The following is a 22268-nucleotide window of genomic DNA, read 5'->3' as shown; positions in this document are numbered from 1 at the left end:
GTTTGTAGTTCCTCTCTATTGCGCTCTGCTGCCCCGACCATAGATCGTTGATGACCGCGACCGCGGCCCAGGATGACAGCCGAAAAGAATGGGAAGCAAGGCAAGAGCGGAAGCACCGCTAGAAGCGAGTTCAAATAACGAATGCAAAGAGAAGGATGGCAACGAGAGCCAGGGCGAATGCGATCATACCCGAGATAGAGACGAGGAGCAACAGCAGGGCAATGACCAAATTCAACCAGTCCAAGGGCCGGCCGTTGCTGGTGGCGCCGCATGGTTGGTCTCCTACAACTCGTAGCCCACAGCACCGGCCTTCCACCCGTTGTGTTCGCCCGGGAGCTGAGCCTTCTCGTACTCGGCCCGCGACACATTGCGCCACTCCTCGACGGGGATCCAGCCAATGTAGGCCCGGTCACCGAAGCCGCCAATCCAGTACACGTGCGTCACCACCAGGCGCAGCCACTCCGACTGGTGGACACGACTGCCGGGCAGCCAGTACTTCGCGTCGGGATGCGAGGCGATGAAGCATTTCGCCAAGGCCGAGTCGGGAGCGTCCTGGCCGGTGATGGGTTCGAGGTAGCCGATGAGCGAGAAGCGGGGAAGGGCGGCGACTGAGGGAGGAAAGCGCTTAACCTTGGCCACGCCCTCCGACTCGTCCTTGTCATTGCCATAGCCAAACAGCTTCTGGATGCCGCTCACAAGAGACACGCGGGCCGGGCTCGGCGGGTGCGGAGGCTCCCACTGCAGGGCAAGGCTGACGTTGGAGCCGGCACGGGCGTTCTTGAAGGTAGTGGCAATGCTGATGGCCAGCAAGGTCGGGTTACCGGCGTTCTCGCTGTCGCTTCCGTCCTCGTTGCCTTCTTCGCAGGCCGCCAGGTACTCGGGAAGGCCGACAGGGACGCCGCCAAGACCGGCCGGGCGGTTCTCCCATGTGTGGAAAGCCGGAGGAGCGGAGCTGCCACCGACAGCAGCGTCGTGAGGGAAAACAGTAGAGATAGTACCGAAAGGGGTCAGCGACAGGATGCGGCGGGCCAGGACAGCAGACTCATACGACGTGGGGATAGTAAACCGCGGGTGTGAAGGCGACGCGGCGGCATCGTCATTGCCACCACCGTGGCGAGAGTGGAGGAAGCCGCCCTTGGCATGGCCGTTGTCGGCAAATAGGTTGACCTTGTTGTCAATGGGCACCAGATGCGGTTCGATGACGGCCGAGGCAGCGGCGCGAGTAGCCAGTAGAGCGGGTGCCCAGAACTTCATAGCCGCGAGGTTGAGCGAGTGGGAATTGCACAGGTGAGTATTAGGAGCGGCAAAGAGAGAGACAGGGACCTAGGTAAGCGGCAGGGAAGAAAATCTTGTGAGGTTAGAAGAAGAAAAATATTGGACCTGCGGAAAAGAGGCAGAGGGAGAGGCAAGGCAAAAGTGAGACGATGAAAAGTAGGGAGAATCAGGTTATGGAAGGGGCCACCAATTTGCTGACATGCAACGGTGCTTCTTCCCTGCGGACAGCAGGAGCAAGCGAGCGGAACGAGAAGAGAAAAATAGGAAGTTGCGTCCCTTATCACAACAGGTCACGTCGTAGGAAGGGGCGTTGGGCGTGTTGATGTTTCTTTGTGTTACGAAAAGAGGCGGAACAAGCAAGTGCGATGCGCGAGTGGTACTAGAGGAAGCATAAACAGTGATGGGGGCAGTTTGCATGGCCTGGCGCAGGGTCCCATCTTAGAGGCACATGGCACTCATTTAGCGAGTCTAATAGTAGCCTAGTGGTCTAGTGGTTACTGTCCCAGGCCTACACGAGATGTGGTGCACAAAGAATCCGAGGATGTGAAGCCGACCAACGGACAACTTCGGATGGCACTGAGGAGCTGCCCTCGGCTCGGGTTTGAGCTACTTTGCCTTCTTTCTTTTGCTGTCTTGTCTCATCCTCTTCCTTGCTTGATTTTGGTAGACAGCGGCAAATGTCGGGGGTGGCAGCCAGCTGCTTCTGCCAAACAGAGCACGGGATACTATCGTCACTTTCGATTCTACAACATATGCTGTGCATGTTGAGGCATTTGATTTCGTTCCCTCGCCCTTTCGAGTAAGACCCTCTTTGTTCACTCGACCTCAATTCGTCGCTCGTCGGTCTGGGCCTTTCTCATCGCTCCATCCTACTCCGTTCGTCCTACGAACCAAAAGAGCTTTCGGTTCCGTCTTAGTTAATAAGCCTCCTTTTTGCTGAACTCGCTCGTCATGCCACTGAGCTGCTTTTAGACTCGTTCATTCTTCTTTTTGGCCTTTTCTCGTCCCGTGTGTATGTGAACTTCGCTCTCTTCGCATGGTCCATACGGGTGCCAACCCGTTTAGCTCCGAGTCGCCGCAGAAGACGTCTCCACCTCGTGTCTCTTGGCTGCAGGCGCATCTTATCAATCAGGGATCAGTACAAAGTACTTACTGGTGGTCCAACGCGGGCAACCGACAGCCGTTGAATTCCAATTTCGAAGATATGTGTACAGAGGATTCTAGCTGCCGGTATGAAAAAAACGAAGCAGGTCAGAAGAAATCACGGAATATGTTACACTCGTATGGCTAAATACGATTTGTACTGGTGATTTGGCTTTCAAAGTGGCAAGTTAAGAGTGCGCTGTACAGCCAAAAACGTAAGTCGTTCGTCTCTGTACGAGTGCAGTCAGTGATCTCCCTCCGTTACGGAATTCATGCGGCCATAAATGGGCATTAAACTGCATAGACATGTCAATCCATCAAGGCGGCAGCCTTTGTGTCTGTGGCAAGTACGCAAGATTTGTATTGTGACCACGACTCTCAGCTTGTCGTCATGAACCGTTGGGGCATCTTGTGTAAGAGTTTACATTCAAGTACATGCGTCGATCCTTTCGCTCTCCACGTGGCATTCTCTACGCCGTACGTCTCAAAATAGAACGATACTCAGGGAGAGAACTTTGCGTGCTCTTCTTCGAGAAAGCTGTAAAATATGTGCCACAGCTGTAAAACATACCGAACAGTTTGCCGCCGAATTCTACGAAAGCCGATGCCAACAAGGCGTGCCAGTTGTCTTCCGCGATGCATTACACCCTCGACGTTATTTTGACGCTGTGTGACCCAACGACGCCGGTTCATGACAGCCAGTGATCACGAGTAGCACAATACGATGGCCGTCCAAGTCAGAGCTCTTGATGAGTACCACAGAGACAGACAGACACACACAAAAGTCACTGATTTCTCAAGACAAAGGAGCTTGCAATACCTGAGCATGCAAATGTTGAGAAAATGCCAAGAAAGGGTTGAGAAAGCAAGAGAGCACCGACGGAGCACCGACGGAGCACCGGCATGTCTCGAGAAGAGAGGCAAAGTACCTCTCAATGTCTTTCCGTTGTCGACGTTGAGTGCATTGACTATTGCTGTAGAATACTTGCTAGGTAAGTGCTCAGCATTTGTCAATCCAAATATGGTAAAAGTGAAGCAATTTTGCGTGATGCAAAGAAATACGACATTCAGCGACTTTGTGCCCTAACTCGTAGCCAGGTCGTTGAGCTCTACAGCTGTTAGTGGGCGGTTGGTGGGCGTAGCACGTGCCAGCTCATTGGGGGAAGGGGGTAGGGGGGTCTCGGCGCTGTAAAATAGCACTGAGCCACCCCAAAGCTCGTCGGTGGGTGTTGTGGAGAATGAGAGTGGCGGGAGCCAATAGCGTGAGCTGTCCTCATTGGCACCGACGCATTCCCACCACGTTCAACTTCCCACCACCATATTATCACCACCTCATCGGCCACCAGCTCTCCTCTATCAGCACAACGAGCCACGTGTAAAGAGCTGCACCCAAGCCGCCGGTCACAAACAAGGCTACACTGCACGCCTCCAATTCAGCTGCCTAACACACTCGACGCCAATAACACGACCGCGCCGGCGACTTGCAAAAACAACAATCCATCCTCCCCCCTCTTGATTCGAATTGCGACTACGTCTCCATCCCTACTTGCGATTCCGCAACGCGCCCGATCATCTGAGCGGAACATCCCTGGTGCTGTAGCTTCGAGGCGCAAAGACTCGAGCACGCAGCAGTGCGCACCGTCCGGGCGAGCCCCTTCCTTTCGGCCTCCACATCTCCCACCTCCATCTCTCCACCCTCCCACACCTCCCACGCCTTCCACAATGGCATCGCTTCGGGACAAACAGATTTCGGCGCTCAAGCGCATGCTGAACCTCAACGATCCGGGCGTCGATGCCAGCGACGAGCCCAACCACAGCCACAACTCGCACCAGGCCCAGCAACAGCAGCTCGGTGTGCTGGGGCCCGACGGCGAGCTCATCTGGAAGGTCCTTGTCTTTGACGACCTCGGCATGCAGATTGTCAGCAGCGTCCTGCGTGTCAGCGACCTGCGCGCTCTGGGCGTCACCATGCACATGCACCTGTCGGCCAACCGACACCGGATCGAGGACGTGCCCGTCATCTACCTGGTCGAGCCGACGACAGCCAACCTCAAGGCCATCACGGGCGACCTGGAAAAGGACCTCTACTCACCTGCCTACATCAACTTTTTGTCGTCCATACCACGGCCGCTTCTTGAGGACTTTGCCTCCGAGACCGTGGTCAACGGCACGCAACAGCATGTGAGCTGGCCTTGCCGACAAAGAGCAAAATGACGCACGCCGCAGAACATTCCGCAATCCAGCTGACACTTTTCCTTCTAGATCGCCCAATTGTACGACCAATACCTCAACTTCATCTGTGCCGACAACGACCTCTTCAGCCTCGGCATGCAAAACGACCACACATACTGGGCCCTCAACTCGGGCCAGATCAAGGACGAGCAGCTCGACCATGTCCTCAACAAGATCGTCAGCGGGTGAGCAGATGGTCTTGCATTCTCGAAACGCAGTGCGCTGAGCGGCATACTAACCTAACTCGTCTCGCTCTCTCTAGCTTGTTTAGTGTCGTTGTGACAATGGGTAGGCTCTGCCTTTTGCCCTGTACTTACTCAAAACCACCTCTCGACTGGTTGACTAACTCGGAGCAGGCGTCATTCCCATCATCCGCTGTCCCAAGGGCATGGCGGCCGAGATCATTGCGACCAAGCTCGACCGCAAGCTGCGCGACCACCTCCTGAGCTCCAAGGACAACATGTTTGCCAGCGGTGGCCGGCCCACCTCGTCCGCCGGCATGCCCGTGTCACGGCCAGTGCTGATCATTCTCGACCGCAACATCGATCTGACGACCATGCTGTCACACTCCTGGACGTACCAGAGCTTGGTGCACGACGTCTTGGGCATGAAGCTCAACCGCGTCACCATTGAGACTCCCGTCGACGAAAAGAACCCCGCCAAGGGCACCACCAAGAAGACCTACGACATCAACGCCTCCGACTTCTTCTGGAACAAGAACGCGCCCCTGCCCTTCCCGCAGGTGGCCGAAGACATCGACGCCGAGCTCAGCCGGTACAAGCAAGACACAAACGAGATCACGCGCAAGACCGGCGCGTCGTCCTTTGAGGACCTGCAGAACGACACGAGCGCCAGCGCACAGCACCTCAAGGCCGCCATAACGCTGCTGCCCGAGCTGCGCGAGCGGAAAGCGGTCCTGGACATCCACATGAACATCCTGGCCGCCCTCCTGACTGGCATTAAGGACCGCCAGCTCGACAACTTCTTCCAGATCGAGGAGAACATCGCCAAACAGACCAAGGCCCAGGTTCTCGAGCTGCTCAGCGACGCCGCCAAGGGCACCAACCCGGCCGACAAGCTGCGCCTCTTCATCATCTGGTTCCTGACCACCGAGCAAGACGTCAGCCGCGCCGAGTGGCCGCAGTTTGAGGACGCCCTCAAAACTGCCGGCGCCGACACCACCTCGCTCGGCTACATCCGCCAGGTGCGCGCCACCACCAAGATGACCCAGCTCACCACCGTCCACAGCACGCCGCAGCAGCAGACCGCCGCCTCCACCGACCTCTTTGGTCGCTTCTCGTCCATCTCGTCCCGCCTCACCGACCGCCTCAAGGAGACGGGCGTGCCCTCCAACCTGTCTGCCAACCTCGAGTCCATTGTCGGCTCCATCAAGAACTTTTTGCCCGCCAACCGCGACCTGACTGTTACCAGCATTGTCGGCTCCATCATGGACCCGGGCACCTCCAACAGCTCCGCCATCATGAAGACCGAGAGCTATCTCTACTTTGACCCCCGCAACTCCCACGCTCGCGGCACGATGCCCCCGCCGTCCATGGCCCGTGGCGGCGGGGGCAGCCACCTCGGCGTCGACGGTGGCGACGGCTCTGGCTCGTTGGGTGGTGGCGCTGGCACCGGCATGCCCGGCGGCGGCGGCGGCCTAGGCGGCGGCCAAAACCCAGGCATAAGCGCGTCCTTTGGCCAGCGGCGGCAAGGCTTCAGCGATGCCATTGTTTTTGTCGTCGGTGGCGGCAGCATCAACGAGTACGGCAACCTGCAAGAGTGGGTGCACCGGACAGGCGGCGGCAATGACCGAGCCAAGCGGCGGGTAGTCTACGGCGCGACAGAGCTGATGAATGCCGACGAGTTCTGCCAAGGGGAGCTGGATCGTCTCGGACGCGAGACAACAACATGAGGTGCTGCAGACGTGCAGGGGGGTTCCGTGGTGGAGATGGGGGTTAATGTGTTTTCGGACGACAACCTACAATGACTGCATTTTATTTATTCGGGCCACGCCCTCATTGCAGTAATATATATAATGCAAAATGTGAATTTAGAATATGCTCGTTGCACTACATTCTTTTCTGCTGCTGGTTTAGGAACACACAAATTAATGATTGTTATGAAGATAACTCGCCGCCTCGAGGACTCTCATGGGTATCATTCTATTTATCTAGTGTCCGTGCCTCGTCTGCAGAGCTTCCTTTTGTCTCTACATAAAAAGAGACGCCGTCCGCCGTATGCGCTAACCGGCCTGGTGTCTCAAGATTTACCGAATCGCAAGCGATGCCACTATAAACGCTGTCGTGGCAGAATATGACAGGGACATCAAGTGTCCTTTGTCTAATCTGACGCATTTGCTGACCGATCCTGATGACCGCCGTAGCAAAACGTCGCCGGTCCGGTCAGGGTCAGACTTAGGAAGCCGAGGATCGCCGACCGTCCTAGGTCAAACTGCAAGTCTTGTTTTCCGTCATTCGTTTGTCCCCTCTCATGTCGCCCGCGATCCCCTGCTGTATGGATGGCTACGGCCGCGAGCGTCGCCAGACGGAGAATCGCGACCACTGCCATGCTTTGGCCGCTTCGTTAGACCGCCGCCGCCCGAGCTGGTTCCTGCACCTCCGCCAGTCGCCGCACCGCCGCCTCGTTTCCTGCCACGGGGCGAGGCGTTGCCTGCAGCACGCGCAGCCGCACTCTCTGACTGCGTCCCGGCCGCTGCGGCCGCCTGCTCCTGCTTCAGCAGGTCGTCCAACTGCGACTTCACCCCGGGGCTATCGTCTAGATCCGCCTTGAGAAACCGAATGGCCGCCGACTTGTTCAGCCGGTTGGTGGGCGGCTCAGCAACTGGCGGCTTCTCGGCCGCGTCAATCTTGCCCATGTACTGGCGCACGCGCTGCAGCTCGCGGAACACGGCATGGTTGCGGGCATCGACACCCGCGAGGCCCAGGCTGCAGTACAGCGTCGACTCGAGCGCAAAGCTGGCGAGGACATGTAGCTTGGCCTTGTCGAGCAGCGGGAGGTGCATAGCGGCGGCCGCGTGGCTGTTGGTCGACGAGGACGAGCTGCTGGCGTCGTTGAGGAGGAGGGGCGCGACGGCCGCCTCAAGACGGTCAATGTCGGCCGCCAGCTGGCGAATGCGCGGCTGTATGTCGTCCATGGTTCTCAGGTGTGCAAGTGGTTGGCGACAAAGAAGCTATACAACGTAGGAATGCCTGTCGGCAAACGGAATGCTAAAGTCAAAAAATACATGGTCGTCAAAGACGCTCATTTTTTAATGGGTCAGATCCGACGCGGGGTCCACCTTGAAAATATTGGCCAATCACAACACACACATTGAATCCGTCTACTAAGGAAAGCACGACCCGATGCGCCTGCTTTTGGGAACGCTAAGAAAAAAACGTTATTCTCACAAGCCGAAGATCAAAGAAAGTGCGACTCAGCTACAGAAAACGCTCCGTACGAATTTCATGAACAAAAAACAACGCCCCCCATATCCCACCACTCCTACCACCACCACGAAACAACTACCGACGACGACGACGGTGGCGACAAAACGAGTGCGGTTTGACGGCTGTAGTACGAGAGACTGCAGCGCCACCACGAGTCCACGTGCAAATTAAGACCCCATCTGGGTGCGACCGTCTATACCATTGACATCAACGGCACTCGGATCAAGCGTCTCCCCGGCCGAGCTCACGGCAACAGGTGTTTGCAACAGAGCCGCCTCTGGCTGTCTCTTCTCGCTGAGCGGATACCGTTGTCTGAAGCAGCAGCTCGTCTCCAGCATACAACACACCACGCCACATCGTCGTTACGTTTCATGGCGTTGCGGTAGCGCGGCACAAATGGGTAGCATGGCCCTCTTGGTTGGCGCCCGCAGTGCCGGGACACATGCAGCGCCCGCACGGGCCGTCCTTTTGCGGCTCCGGTCCTCATGCGGTGCCGCATCGGCTGTTGCGGCATCGCGGCATACCTCTTCACACTCCCCACCACCCTTCACGGAGACATCGTCCTCGCTCCCTTCCGACTACCACCTCCCTTTCGGAAACCCGTCTCTGCTCATTCCCACTCTCTCAAAGCATGAGCCCACAATATTGGCGTCGCCCCGGGCATCCGCGGCGTCAGCGACGGCACAAATGAACGCAACCCGGGTGCCATCCACACCAGACGCGCCGACACCTAGCGAGCCCTCTCAACGAGCCCCTCAAAATACGTCCCAGCGACCTCCAGCAAGGCCCTTCTCAAACCCTTTGACTTCTTCTCCAAAGGTACCGAAACCGACACAGCCCATCTCGAAGACGATATTAAGCGCAGGTAGAAGACTAGGCAGAGTGACGGGTGCCGAGCCGGACCACCACCGGCTGGAGCCAAAACCGATTCGCCAAAGTAGCCCGCCACCGCCATTGACAGAGGTAGAGGAAGATCCAGACGATTATTTCAGGATACTACCCGAAGAAGACGAAGAGACACGCGCTGAGCCTGCGACGGAAACACGCCCAACCCCCCGCGAGCCGATTCACGTGCTCGGCGGTAACATTCAGGCCACATACCTGGCACACATGCTCGCCGGTCTTCCCAGCAACCCTGAGGTGCACATAGTGCACCTCGGCTACCATCAGGCGCGGAAATGGGACAGTGAGGGTGAGCGGGTGGAGGTTCTGCGCGGCAACAAGGCCTTGCCACACAACCCAGTCATTGGCGAGTACGCCGGGCCGAATCGCCGACCGTCACGGAGCAGCAATGTTGTTCGGCCGCGGTCCTTTGACACTGTCCATCGGCCCATTGAGAACCTCATTGTCACAATGACATGTGCCGCTTCGATCGGGGCCTTGGAACAGCTTGCGCCCCGCATTAACAGCCGGACAACAATCTGCCTCCTGCAGCCGGGTCTGGGCGTGGTCGAGCGGATCAACGAACTGTGCTTCCCATACATCCCGGACCGACCCTCGTACATCCTGGGGCACATGACGCACCTGCTTGGCTACACCGAAAACGCCTTTTCCGTTGTTGAGAATGTGCCCGGCAGGGTGGTCCTGACACACTATACGCCGCCCGACCAGCTAGTTGCGGAGGGCGGCGAGCTTGTCGCTGGAGACCGCCGCGCCATCGCTGCTAGCGATGATGACGACTTTGACAGCATCATTGCTGACGGCGAAATCGATGCCGACGGCAACAGTGTTAGCAGCAGCAGCAGCAACAGCAAAAGTCCGCCAACGTTTGTACCTGAACTACCTCCCGCCCCAAAAAGGAAACGGGAGGGCACAGACGGCAATCAGAGCTTGGAACTAGAATACAGCACCGGTATGCGCCTCATGTATTTGCTGAACGTCACGCCCGAGCTCGGCGCAGGGGGGTACTCGACGGCCGCGTTTTTGCGATACAAGCTACCCGAGTTGGTGTACGCCGCCGCCGTTGAGCCAGTACAGACTGTCCTGGACCTACCCATGGGCAATGCGTTGTGGTCCAATGGGCCTGCGTGGTCCATGGTGGAGGACCTGGTCCGGGAAATGATCAATGTCATCTTGCAGATGCCCGAGACGCGCGCGTCGCCCAAGCTCGCCGAGTATGTGCGCAGTGGCGCGTTTGAACGGAAGGTGTTTCGGCTGTCCTACCGCAAGAGCGAAGGCCGCACCAGGCGCCCCGGCCCCGGTGGAAGCAGTCACTCTGACGACGGCGACGCGTACCGAGGCAGCGGGCCCCAGTCTGCCCAAAACGACAGTGGCGGCTACTGCCTCATGGCACGGCGCGTGGCGTTGGGACAGGGCACCGACATTGAGTTTCTCAACGGCTACTTTGTGCGACGCGGGAAAGCTCTCGGTGTCGCCTGCCCGCACAACGAGATGATTATCAAGATGGTACGGGCAAAACAGCGCAGCCGCGTAGCGCGGCCGTCGTCACTGCAAATCGATCCAAGCGACCCAGGCCAAGAGTCGCACATTCCATTTGCCCCGCCGTCGGGGCCGTACGTCTCGGCATCCGGGAAGTTTCCGAAGCCAGAGAAGCGAAAGAAGCATGCCGGCAAGCAAGCTTCCAAGCATGCAGACAACGACCAGGCTTAGGGTGACAGAAGGCGGCACAAACACCGGGGTTGTTATTGGCCCTCCATAACGATGACGATGCACATAGAACATAGAAAGGAGCGGTGGCAGGCCGGTGGCAGCATTACAAGGCAGGCGTTTTATTTGAATATTCTGAACTTCGGTTCCCTTGGATCTCTTTTGTCTCGACAGGGCGGACTGTTGTCGCGCTTTTGCGGCAGCGTTTTCCCCATGTACGTTATTTGTACACATCCTAGAAATGTACATACAAACAATTTACTTAGACACCTTATCCCATGCCACTACATCCTTGTTCTTTGCGGATTCCATGCCGCTCAATGCCAATATCAAAATGTGACGTACAGTGAGCTCCCGTCTTCCAAAAAAGAGTGGGTCCACGGCCGCAAGGCTCCAGGGCACGCGGACAGGCACACAGGCCCTAAAACTCTACCCCGCTAGATTCAAGCTTGCATCGCAACATTCGCTTCTCGACTTCTCCTCTTGCAACCCATACCACACGACACCCACCCACACTGACACCATGGATGACGACGACTTGAAGAGGGTATGGTTTCCCGTTCCGTTTCTTTCTTATTCTCGCCGAGAACCTCGACAAGACATACCCATCCGCCCTAACACGTCTAGATTCGCGAAGAACGTCTGCGTCAGCTCAAGCAGCAAGCCGGCAATGGCGGTGGCGGTGGTGGTGGCGGCGGCTCGTCGGAAGAGCAGCGCCAGAAGCAGCAGCAGCAGCAGTAAGTTGTGTCCTTGGATTGCATTGTGTGCAGACAAAGCAACCGAACGAACGGCTGTACTGACAACCACACAGGAAGGGTACGTTTTAGTCAGCACCGATATTACGATCACGACAAACGGCCATGGTCTCTTGGATCGCTCCTTTTCCTCGCTCCTCCCTCGTCGGTCCACGTCCGCGTCCCTTGCCATACTAATCCCTTCCATAGAAGCTCGCCAGAACCTCCTCAACCAGATCCTCGAACCCGACGCGGCCGACCGCCTTGCCCGCATCCGCCTCGTCAAGGAGGAGCGCGCTTCTGCCGTCGAAGACCGTCTGCTGATGCTCGCCCAGTCCGGTCAGCTGCGCGGCAAGGTCTCGGAAGACCAGCTCAAGGACATGCTGACCCGCCTGTCGGCCGCCGAAGACGCGAAGCGCGGCACGAGCAGCTCGGCTGGGCGCATTGTGGTCGACCGCCGCACCAAGGGCGGCTTTGACGACGACGACCTGGATCTGGACATTTGAGAGCGGGGATATGCAAGACGAATAAAACACAAAACAGAAGCATTATGTTATGATACCAACAATGAAACTGCCATCCATTGAAACGCTCCACAAAATGTTTATGGCACGTTTTGTGCCACGTGCAATCGCACAGAGCACCCCTTCTCCCTTTTTTTGTCTATGAATTCCGAATCAGCTCCAGCAGACCCCCAATCTTCTCACTCCACGAGAGACCGTAGCCAAATGTAACCAGGCCCTTGACAAACGACCAGCCGCCCTGCTGGCTACGCACCGGGTACTGCACGACAGGCGGCAGGCCCGTGCGGATGCCCAACCAGCCGAACCGGTCCGCGCAGACGCTCTTGGCATTGCACAGCGACTGCAGGCCCTCGCTGCCCGCAAACCGCCCGTACCCAGACCCGCCCACGCCGCCAAACGGCAGCTGCACCGCGTAGTATGTCGCAAAGTCGTTGATCGCCACCATGCCAGCCTTGACGCCCTTGACCACCTTGTCCATCTCGCTGGCCTCGGCACCGTGCTCGTTGCCAAACACGGACGCACCCAGGCCAAATGGCGCAGCGTTGGCAATCGCCAGCACCGCCTCGGCCGTGCTCGCCTTGGCGCGCATCATGCAGAGGATGGGGCCAAAGCATTCCTCCTGCGCAATGGCCATGCCCGGGGTAACGTCGGCCAGCAGCGTCGGCGTAAAGTAGTGGCCGTGCGGGAAGCGAGGGTGCGTGTAACGGCGTCCGCCCGCAAGCAGCCGCGCGCCCTGGTTGACGGCGTCGTCGATCAGACGCTCGAGACGGTCAAAGTTGGCGTCCGAGATCATGGCACCCACATCGTACTTGTTCGCGTCGTCCGTCTCGGCGTCGTCCCCCTCGTCGTCTTGGAACCCGATACGCAGAGCCCTGACCTTGTCCGTCACCAGAGCCAGGAGCGGCTCGTACACACCCGGCGCCGCGATCACGCGCTCGATGCCAATGCAGTTCTGTCCGCTGGATTGGAACGTGCCGCGCAGCATGGTCGCCGCGACCGCCGGCAGACGCTTAGCACCGACCGAGTCCAGGACAATAAAAGGGTCCTTGCCGCCCAGCTCCGCGCACACGGGCGTCAGCGCCTGTGCAGCCGATGTGGCCACGTGCCGTGCTACGGCCTGCGAGCCAATAAACGTAACGTGGGCGATATCCGGGTGCTGCGTCAGGTGGTTCGCAGTCGCCGGCCAGCACACGACGGCCTGCACAAGAGCCGGGTCGTAGCCGTGCGCGACGAGAGCGCCGCGCATCAGCGCCGTAAAGTACTGCGTGCTCCAGGCCGTCTGTTCGGAAGCCTTGACGACAATGGCGTTGCCCGCAAACAGCGCCGACACCATGGGTGCCAGCAGGTTGTGGAACGGGTAGTTCCAGCTGACAAGCGCGGCCACCACACCCAGAGGCTCGTACACGACCGCGTTGCGCTTGTGCGGCATCAAGAGTGCGTTGGTCGGGCGCGACGACGGCCGCAGCGCCTTCTCGCCGTGCTTGAGAGTCCATTGAATCCGCTCCGCGACAACGAGCACCTCGCCGAGCGCAGCGTCGAGCGGCAGCTTGCCAGAGTCCAGGCACGCAACGCGGCAGATGTCCTTTTGGTTGTCGAGCACATGTTGCAACAACGAACGAAGCACCCGGCGCCGGTCGCGGAACGATGTCGTGCTCGCCCAGACAGTCTGCGCGGCCTTGGCCGACGCGACAGCGCGGTCAATGGCCGCGGGCGTGGACGGGTTGACGAGGCCGAGGAACTGGCCTGTGGCGGGCGCGTAGCACTGAATCGCAGATGATCCGGACACCTTGATGCTCGGCGAGCTCAAGTACCGCTTCTCCTCAGGGAGCTTGGGTAACGGCACCTTGTAGCGTCTCGGCCGGTCGGAGTTTCTGTTGGCACAAATGATGACGATCACTGCGCCAACAGCGACAAAAGTCCACGACCATGCCCGCAGTAAAGGAATCAGTCTAGATGGCTGTCAGTACGGCAAAACACCATGTCAAATCAAAGAGAGGATTCAGGTCGCATTGGCGCATCGTATAAAACATACTCCTCAATGGCAGCGTCCACATGCAGCAGCCAGGCTGAAACCGCTTGCAAAACCATGATAAAGGATTGAAAAGAATATAAACAGTGCGAAGTCAAGAAAATATGCGCAAGGGGCGATCGAGCTCTCTCCAACGCAATGAGTCGTCGTGCTTGATTGAAAGCTGGCGAGAGAGCTTGACAAAGTGCTGGAAGAAAAGGGGGCTAATGCTCCCGGCGTGGTAAAAAGCGGGTCAGAAGTACCATTGACCAATTGCGTGGGTCGCTCCTGGTTCCTTTGGAGAAAACATCAGACGATAAACAATAACGTCGGGGTGGATGGCCAAGGGCAAGAGCATGGCGTGTTTTGCTGGATATGAAGAAGGAGCTTTGCATTTGTGGATTGGGTGTTCAGTGGTAGAGGGACTGAAAGACTAAAACCGCCAAAAAAGAATAAATAAATAAATAATAATAATAATACAGAAACGTATAAAATAAATACACAACATTTGGACCTCACCAAGAGCAGATAGGCAAAGAGTTGCTGATAGAAAAAGACATACAATCACATAAACACTCTAATAACGTGAAAGCTTTCTTTTATTGTTCTTCTTTTTCTTTGTATCTCCACGACGCTGGATGGTCTCGCTTCAATATAAACCGCCCCTGACATATTCTCTGTTCCTTTTTAGATGCCAAAGAAAATGAGAGAGAGTAGATCTCCGGTGTGGAAAGGTATCACAAAATATGGCGAAGCAGAAGCCAAGAAAAATATAAAAAAGACAAAAAAAAGAAAAGGTGACACGAGTGCCACTGGGCAACAAGGCAAAAACACGCAGTAAAATGTAGCAATAGAGACAACAAAAACCAAGACTTCATGAGAAAGTTTAAAGATGGGAAAGAATTAATATAGAAACCCTCAAGAACACAAGAGTCGATTACCGGAAGCGCGCGCGGCAGCGGCCCATAACCTCGCCTTGGCACACCAGCTCGGCACTGAATTCAGAGCCGTCGAGAGTCAGGTAAATGTCAAAGTACACGCGGTAGAACGTGCCCTGTGGCGTGTCCATGCGTTCAAAGTCTTTCTCCAGGTTTTTGCGCGACAGGTCGGAGGTAAGGGTGACAACTTCCTTGATTCCTGGTACTGGTTAGCGTTGTACAGACACAAATGAAGGACTCGGACCGATCGAGTGTAAAGCGCAAATACGTACTTGGGTCCTTGGTGTACTCCGGGCAGACATCATCGTCGCAGGCGTACAGAATGTCCTCGTACATGAGCGTGGCGCCCGGGGCGACCTGCCGGAAGAAAGACACCTTGACGGGCTCGCCAATCTTGACCTTCTGGCCCTTCTGCACGAAAATCTGGCGCGTGAACTTGCAGCGATCCTTTCCGTCGAGCGACGGCACACGGTACGCCTCTGGGTGGTAGCCCTCCTTGAAGGGCTGGAGCGTGGCCATGAGGTAGTGGCGACGAGCGATACGGTGAGTGATGATGCGTTCGGTGATACCTGCAGTAACGGCACCCTTGACAATGGCAGCCACAGAGTCCATGGGACGCACGACCTTGGACTGGAACTGGGGAGGGACGTGCAACTTGATCTGCTGGAAGAGGAACTCGGAGGCACCGAAACCTCCGACAACCAGGATGTTCTGCAGTGTGCGGTTCTGGGCCTGGATGGCAATGATCTGGTTGCGCACCAGCTCGAGAATGCGGTTGACAACCGGCTCGAAACATTGCAAAATCTCCTCGTTCGTGAAGGTCATGTAGCCCTCTTCGATGCCGGCCTCGGGGAACTCGGCCTCGATACCGACGTCGACAGCCCACTTCTGCCCGTTGTTACGGAAATCGGCCTTGATGCGGTTCTCAAAGTCCATGATGCACTTGGCGTACACACGGCCAGCCATCTTGGAGCCGTCGGGCAGCTTCATCTTGCGGATCTTGGTGCGCAGAATGTTGCTGAAATTCCGGTTCAGGGCGGTCGAACCGCACGAGTCTCCGGAACCAGCCGTGCACTCGGCGACCGTGAAGGGACTCTCCTCCTCGACCTCGTAGGCGATCAAATCGACAGTACCACCGCCACAGTCCACAATCAGGAGGGCGTCGTGTACCTTGAGCTTCAGCAGACCCGTCTTGGAACAGAAGAGGGCGGCGGCCTCTGGCTCGGACACAAGAGTCAGGCGGTTGTCGTTCTCGTCGCGCAGGAAACCGGCCTGGATGGCGGCGGCACGGGTAGCGGCCTTGCCAGCGTCGTTCCAAATGGCGGGTACGGTGAGGTAATAGCGAATGTTGCGCTCCTCACGGTTGAACACTTCACCGAGCGTCTTCTGCAGCGCGGCGCGCATGGCCTGGCGCAGCTTGAAGAGGTAGTCGGCAGCGACGTCGATCTCAGACTTGCCTGGCGGCAGAGGCGGCAGGTTGATGGGGTCGATGTATGTGTTGCCGGACAGCATCAGCTGCAGCTTGAACCACTCGACCTTCTGCACGCCCGCCTTGGGGTAACCCGTGGGCGCGAGGGCATCAGCGATATCGGGACCCCAGCCGACAACCTTTTGGTACTGATCATAGTACAGAACTGTAGGGATCTATAGAAAGCGATTGCTTGTTAGCAATAATTTTTCTTGGTTGTCTACGGAGTCGTGCGTGGGCCTTTGGACGACGTTTGCCTCACCTTTTGCTTCGTGTAGGAACCAGCACCGGGCCATTCTGTGATAATATCCTCCTTCGCCTCGTTGTTGGTAGCAAAGGCGAAAGCAACACCCGAAAACGTGGTACCCTAAGTGTGTTAGCCAAAGCCCCCCGTGGATACGTCATATACTCCATGCACAACACGGAAGACAAGAGAGGGCCACATACAAAGTCAATACCGACAATCAGCTGAGCCTTACTCCGGCTGCTGCCCTCGACTTCGGCCGCTGGACGGCCGTACGCGGCCGCAACCGGCTGCGGTTGCGGGGGGACCTGGGCGTAGCCCTGGGGCTGCGGGGCTCCGTTGTAGCCCGGGGGCCCGCCCATGGCCGGGGGGCCGCCCGGAATCTGCATTTGTGGCGGGTAGCCGGGCACGGGGGCGCCGGTGTTGATAGGGGGAGGGCCACCTGCCATCTGGGAGGGAGGGGCGCGGGGAGGACCGCCGGGGACAGGAGCACCAGCAGGAGGATATCCGGCAGTGTAGCTGGGCGGGCGAGGCGCTCCAGGGACGTTGGGGTTCATGATGACGGGCTGCTGGATGCCCAGAGGAGTGAGTCCGAACGGCGGCGGCGGCTGCTGCTGCTGTTGCTGCGGCTGCTGCGGAGCACCAACGGGCGGCGGCGTGAAGGCAGACGAAGGTTGTCCTGGAACAGGACTCGTCGTGGAGATGGGCGCGCCGATAAGGGCGGCGGGCGGCGAGGCAGACGTAGGCGGTGGGACGGGCGGCAGAGGTCCTTGAAGGCCAGCAGGAGACGGCTGAGGCGGCGGACCAAGAGGAGGTTGTTGATGCGGAGTCTGGAGCTGAGGCGTCTGCGAAGGAGGAGGTGGATGGGGCTGGAGCGGCTGTTGCTGGCCAGGCGGGGGAGTGGGATGGGGAGAGGGAGAGGGAAACTGCTGGGGGATCTGGGGCGGGGCGGCCGAGATGCCGTAGACGGGCTGTTGTTGGTTTGTGGTCGGAGGGCCTTGAATGCTGGCGGTGGATTTGCGTTTGCCAAAACCAAAGGCTTTCAGTCGGGTGTTCAGCGAACTCATAAGGAAGACTGGGGGAGGGGGAGGGGAGGGAAGAAATAAGAACTTGGGCTGGAGAGGGAAGAAAGAGACGAGAGGTGTGGCGGGGGGGCGGGTAGGGCATTGAAAGGCGAAGGTAGGGAAAATGCTCTGAAGGTTTGTCCCAGAAAACGGAGAACGGGGAGGGATTGAGCCCAGAGAAACGGGCAAAGCTGAGACGTAGGGCAGCAGAGAGAGCGGGTGCCTCAGCGCGAGGGGTCCACGACAACGGTGAGCCAGTTGCGAAGAGCAGCGAGAAAAGAGGCGTTTCTCAGCAGTTGCAGGGATCAAAGGAGGTGCGCGCAAGTGTTCGGAACGGATGGAGAATGGCGCTGTTGGGTGGGCATGGGAAGTGGGAAACGGTGAAGACAATGAATGATACAAGTTGACGAGACTGAGAAAGTGAGAGCGGGGCAGCAAATCAGGTCGGAGAGTGCATATACGAGACCGCGAAGAAGAGTGGAGAGGCAGGAACGCCAGAACTGGAAGACAGGAAGGAGGGTTCCTGGGCGTAAGAAATTAGGACTTATTGCGGCGGCTGGGCAGCGATGGCGCCTGCTAGCTGCGTGATGTTCCTTCCCTTGGTGTTTTGTCCAACCCGCAGTACAGGGATGGCCATTACACGATACAAAACATGGGTTTATTTCGGCACGTTCTGGGCTTACGTCCTGTCGGGTTTCTGTCTGATTGTTCCATGTCTCCTTCCTTGGTCGAGGTTGGAGCAATATTCTACGAAATACGAAATACTTTCTAAAGAGAAGGAGCGACAGGAAAATAGACCCAGGAACAGGAACAGGTTACTGCGAAAGGACAGCCTCGACAGCCCCACGGGAAGGAACGAGTGCAGAGGAAACCAAGACAAGCAAGGAGGGGAGAAGGGGCAAGCGCAACCGCCAATTGGTGGTTGTACGCTGACGGCGGGGCTCACCAGGGGGTAAGCAGGTCCCCTGCAAGTAGTCAAAACGGCCAGGTTGGTCTCACAAAATCGACTCAGAGGTAAGGCTGAAGCCGGCCGTTACGATTCTACTGACGACTTCAGAACGGTAACGTGAGGCAATTAGGGACATCAGCCCCTGATTCGAGAGGACCAGGCCCCTTTACGACATAATTCGTACTCTGGCTCGAGAAGCAGGAGCATTAGGTAAGATACGTCGTACATTCTGATCCAACACGACAAGTCTTCGTCTAGCGAGGCAACGACCAGCAAGCACGAAGCCGAAGAAGAGGAGAACTATCCTGATCCGGACGCATCACCGTCGGGGGCCGAAGAAGGCGTCTGTTGGCTGTTTCGTTTCATGCCGCAAACACACGGCGAAAATTCGTACGGAGTAATTAATTGGAAAAACTACGACGTGCAGAACATAGGAAACGGATGCTATTGAGGACGGTCACTGCATGTCGCTGAAACTGTGCTTCGCCTCCCCAAGCTGGTGCTCCGTTTTGGACTGCCCCACTAGGCCCTCAGCCGCTTTTTGTGGGGCTATTGCTTTCCATTTGCTAACTTTGCAAAGCAGTGAGGCTGACATTGGGGCATATCGACTGTGTCGTATTGATCGGAAAGTTTTAGAAAGAGCTAGGAAAATAAGAAGATAACAGTTTTCCATAGAAGGATGTGGCCGTTTTGAGTCCTCTTCCGTTACGTCTGTTTTCGGACTCCGTATGAAGGCTTTGGTTAGTCGTTTCTCGTAGGACTTTGGTCAGTAGTCCTAGGACTTTCCTGGTTTGCCATGGCGACTTACCATGTTCGCGCTACTCTGCTTGTAATTGGGTGTTGCTTTCGCAGACCGTTTCGCCTCTCGTTTCTGCTACACTTCCTGCCCTGTGTCATATCGCAGCCTTGCAAAGCTTCGCTTATGATTTTGGTGACGAACAGTCGGGAATTTAACGTCGTTCGGAGCCTTCCACGGCGTCGACTGTTTGCTGCTTAACAATCCTGACAATTCATCGACACCTGCGCACAGCGTTCCTCGCAGTCCTTTCCAGAAGCAACCATTCTGCTGCATTCATGCTGCAGGTTGCCTGCAGCCGTTCCTCTGCATACAATTTCGCTTCACTGCACAAATTCTTGGCTTCAGTTCTGCGTATTTGTTCGTTGTCAGGCCATCCGACCACCGTCCAGCCGACGTCCTCCGTGCCGTAGATGGAGAGAACGTCGGCTCCGCCACGACGGTCTGCCTCGTTTTCCAGGGCTGTCATTTTAGCGTCTACTTAGAAAATCAACACCAATCAGCCTGCGCTGCTCAGCCTCAAGTCTACATTGTGTCCATTATGCTGTACCTTCCCCCGCAGTGCAACCTTTGATCTTTGGCCCGCGGACACCGAGTGTCAACTTAGCTCTGTCGTGTGTTTTTTTCCGGAACTTCCTTGTCACATTTCACCAGGATCGGCAGCCATCGTAGTAGCCTGAAGTTTTCGAGTGTCGTCAATTTTTTTTTCTTTTTTTTTTTTCTATTTGTAGCTCTCGAGCCTGTCGTGGAGGTGCCGATCTCTTTACCTTGCCCTTTACCTTTTCTCCTCGAATCCTCTCGCGACTTTGTACGTCTTCCCTGGAGCAGGCCGACCGTCTGTACTTGGTGCTCCCGTACGATTGCCCAATCAAGTGAGACAACATCTTGTCTTTGAAAGTTGAATTTGACCAAACACCTCCATCCAGGCCCACCCTCGACATGCTCATTGTCAAGGCTGATCAACAGCCGTGGTGTGGTTTGGGCCGCGGGGTCTTCAAGACAAGAGAGATTTTACTGGGAATGCGTTTGACTGTGGCTTTCAATTTCAGCCTCACACGCGTGGCTTCCGACAAGGCTGTCTTCCCTTGCCTCTGTATTACCACGTCATTATGCACCGGATTTGGCCAAAAAAATGTTACTTTGTATGTGCCGAGGCCCTTCATTGTTATACGCACACAAAAGGACCCCTCTCCACGGCTGCTCCCGTTAAAATAGCCTTGGTCTCGACGGCATTGTCTGGGGTAGGCCGGCATGGGGATGCGATAATATGGTGGTACTGATATAAAGATATTAAAAAAGCGTGGGTTTGCATGTGGAAAAGAAGAAACCGGGCAATATTCAGAAGATGTGGCAATTGGAAGCGCTGTTTCAAAACCTCAGATGCTGCAGCATGCGGGCCATAGTGGTCAAAAACAAGGCAGTCGCGAACGAGAATTGCTTTTTGCCTATCTGCCCCTCGTTCCTGCCTTTGAGTTTTGCATATTTGTCCTGACTTGTTGGAAAGAATGAGACGGCTGTAGATGGGGCAAGGAAAGAGTATCGCAACTGCCATTCCCTCCTTCCTGACCTGGTTTTGCAATTGCCCTGCCCCTTTTGGCGGCGATCGTGAGGGGCCATGTCCACCCGAAATAGGTGCATTTTGCACTCTACTTGGCCCCTGCCCCTTTCTACCGTTCTTGGTTGCACCTTCCAGATCTCCATCCCGCCTTCTCTTTCCTTCCTATCACTAACTGTTTCGTTTCAACTGATTATCTCTTTTGACCGCCTTCTTTCTCTCTCTTCTCTCCTTTCCCCCGTGCTTCTATTTCCTAGCAGTTTTTCCCGTTTTGCATCGCGACTTTGCCAGCTTGTGTTCCCAATCTTGTGTTCCACCCTTCTTCGGTTTCTGTCGCCATACTACGCCGTGCTCCGTGATCCTTCGAACGTCGGACACTACTTTCATTCTTCACCGGCCAACCACTGCGATATCGCAGTCTTGCGAAGCCAGCCTCGCCCGATACCATATCTTCTCCGCGTGTTTTCTTCTTGTTTCATGCCCTCCGGCCCTTTTGTTATATATATTTCCTCCCCATCCTTCGCTGACAGCGACGCCGCGGCACAAACGGCACCCCAGGCCGCCCAGACCCCGTAATTTCATCGCTGACGACGATTGCGATCTTATTTTTGCTGCCCTGACGTTTTCTTCCTTGATCGTTTGTGACGCGGCTTCTTCTTCGGCGGTTCTGCGACGGATTACCTGTTCTAACAGCGGCCTGCACTCCTGGATTCGGCGGCTTTCGGCCCCTTTCTCGCTCTTATTATACGGTGTCCCACTGTCATCTTGTACCAAGCAGAGCATAGGCTTGATTTGCCAATTGGGGTTGTCCTGGACTGTGAAGCGAAAGAGGAAGGAATATCGCAATTCCGAATGCGTCTCAATCTTCAGTGACACGACAGACGACTTACACGCGAAGTTGCAGGCCTAATGTGAGTTCTACATCCCCTTTGAGCTCCTGGCGAAGTTGTCGCATGGCCACAAATGTAGCACACCGAAGCCAGAAAGGCTTTATCCATCATTCCACCATTTCCCCCTTTCCCTCGTGTGTTTCCCCACTGAAATCAGACAAAAGTGGGAGCTGCGTTGTTAAACATTGAGATGGAGAAGAAAACCCACAAGCTAACACAGAATCCGAAGCTTTGCCCGGGCCTTTTATTTGGCTCGAGCTTCGTATCTGGTGCCAGCATACTCCGTGGGGTCCGGGGCGCTGCACTTTTGGTCGCCTTCGTGGTGAATCCTTTTCTTTTTCTTTCTTTCGTTTTCTTTTGTTCTTGTGGTTCGTGTGCCCTGCACTTCCGCCAGA

At 56.5% G+C, this 22268-nt stretch overlaps 7 protein-coding genes across 7 annotated transcripts; 3 read left to right on the top strand and 4 right to left on the bottom strand.

The window, feature by feature from the left end:
- Positions 1-282: 282 nt before the first annotated feature.
- SPBR_01907 (uncharacterized protein) lies at positions 283-1254 on the bottom strand (the record flags this gene model as incomplete). The annotated part of the gene is made up of 1 exon (XM_040760217.1): positions 283-1254. The coding sequence occupies one exon, from the start codon at positions 1252-1254 to the stop codon at positions 283-285; it is 972 nt and encodes a 323-aa protein (XP_040619522.1).
- Positions 1255-4140: 2886 nt separating this feature from the next.
- SPBR_01380 (SNARE docking complex subunit) lies at positions 4141-6562 on the top strand (the record flags this gene model as incomplete). The annotated part of the gene is made up of 4 exons (XM_040759691.1): positions 4141-4599; positions 4681-4835; positions 4913-4938; positions 5007-6562. 4 exons carry the CDS (start codon positions 4141-4143, stop codon positions 6560-6562), a joined length of 2196 nt encoding a protein of 731 aa, XP_040619521.1.
- A 576-nt stretch (positions 6563-7138) lies between these two features.
- On the bottom strand, positions 7139-7804 carry SPBR_02039 (exosome-associated family protein; the record flags this gene model as incomplete). Its single annotated transcript, XM_040760348.1, has 1 exon — positions 7139-7804. The coding sequence occupies one exon, from the start codon at positions 7802-7804 to the stop codon at positions 7139-7141; it is 666 nt and encodes a 221-aa protein (XP_040619520.1).
- A 697-nt stretch (positions 7805-8501) lies between these two features.
- SPBR_01416 (uncharacterized protein) lies at positions 8502-10706 on the top strand (the record flags this gene model as incomplete). Its single annotated transcript, XM_040759727.1, has 1 exon — positions 8502-10706. The coding sequence occupies one exon, from the start codon at positions 8502-8504 to the stop codon at positions 10704-10706; it is 2205 nt and encodes a 734-aa protein (XP_040619519.1).
- Positions 10707-11226: 520 nt separating this feature from the next.
- SPBR_02003 (programmed cell death protein 5) lies at positions 11227-11943 on the top strand (the record flags this gene model as incomplete). Its single annotated transcript, XM_040760312.1, has 4 exons — positions 11227-11250; positions 11331-11440; positions 11474-11519; positions 11659-11943. The coding sequence occupies 4 exons, from the start codon at positions 11227-11229 to the stop codon at positions 11941-11943; spliced, it is 465 nt and encodes a 154-aa protein (XP_040619518.1).
- A 157-nt stretch (positions 11944-12100) lies between these two features.
- Positions 12101-14049, bottom strand: SPBR_01489 (MSC7 protein; the record flags this gene model as incomplete). The annotated part of the gene is made up of 2 exons (XM_040759799.1): positions 12101-13910; positions 13994-14049. 2 exons carry the CDS (start codon positions 14047-14049, stop codon positions 12101-12103), a joined length of 1866 nt encoding a protein of 621 aa, XP_040619517.1.
- An 857-nt stretch (positions 14050-14906) lies between these two features.
- SPBR_01323 (uncharacterized protein) lies at positions 14907-17686 on the bottom strand (the record flags this gene model as incomplete). Its single annotated transcript, XM_040759634.1, has 4 exons — positions 14907-15106; positions 15180-16551; positions 16638-16742; positions 16823-17686. 4 exons carry the CDS (start codon positions 17684-17686, stop codon positions 14907-14909), a joined length of 2541 nt encoding a protein of 846 aa, XP_040619516.1.
- Between the last annotated feature and the right edge of the window lie 4582 nt (positions 17687-22268).

Source organism: Sporothrix brasiliensis (assembly GCF_000820605.1).
Source record: "Sporothrix brasiliensis 5110 chromosome Unknown Cont18, whole genome shotgun sequence".
Taxonomy (NCBI): domain Eukaryota; kingdom Fungi; phylum Ascomycota; class Sordariomycetes; order Ophiostomatales; family Ophiostomataceae; genus Sporothrix; species Sporothrix brasiliensis.
The sequence above is the reverse complement of the archived record's forward strand: the minus strand, read 5'-3'. Positions and strand labels throughout refer to the sequence as shown.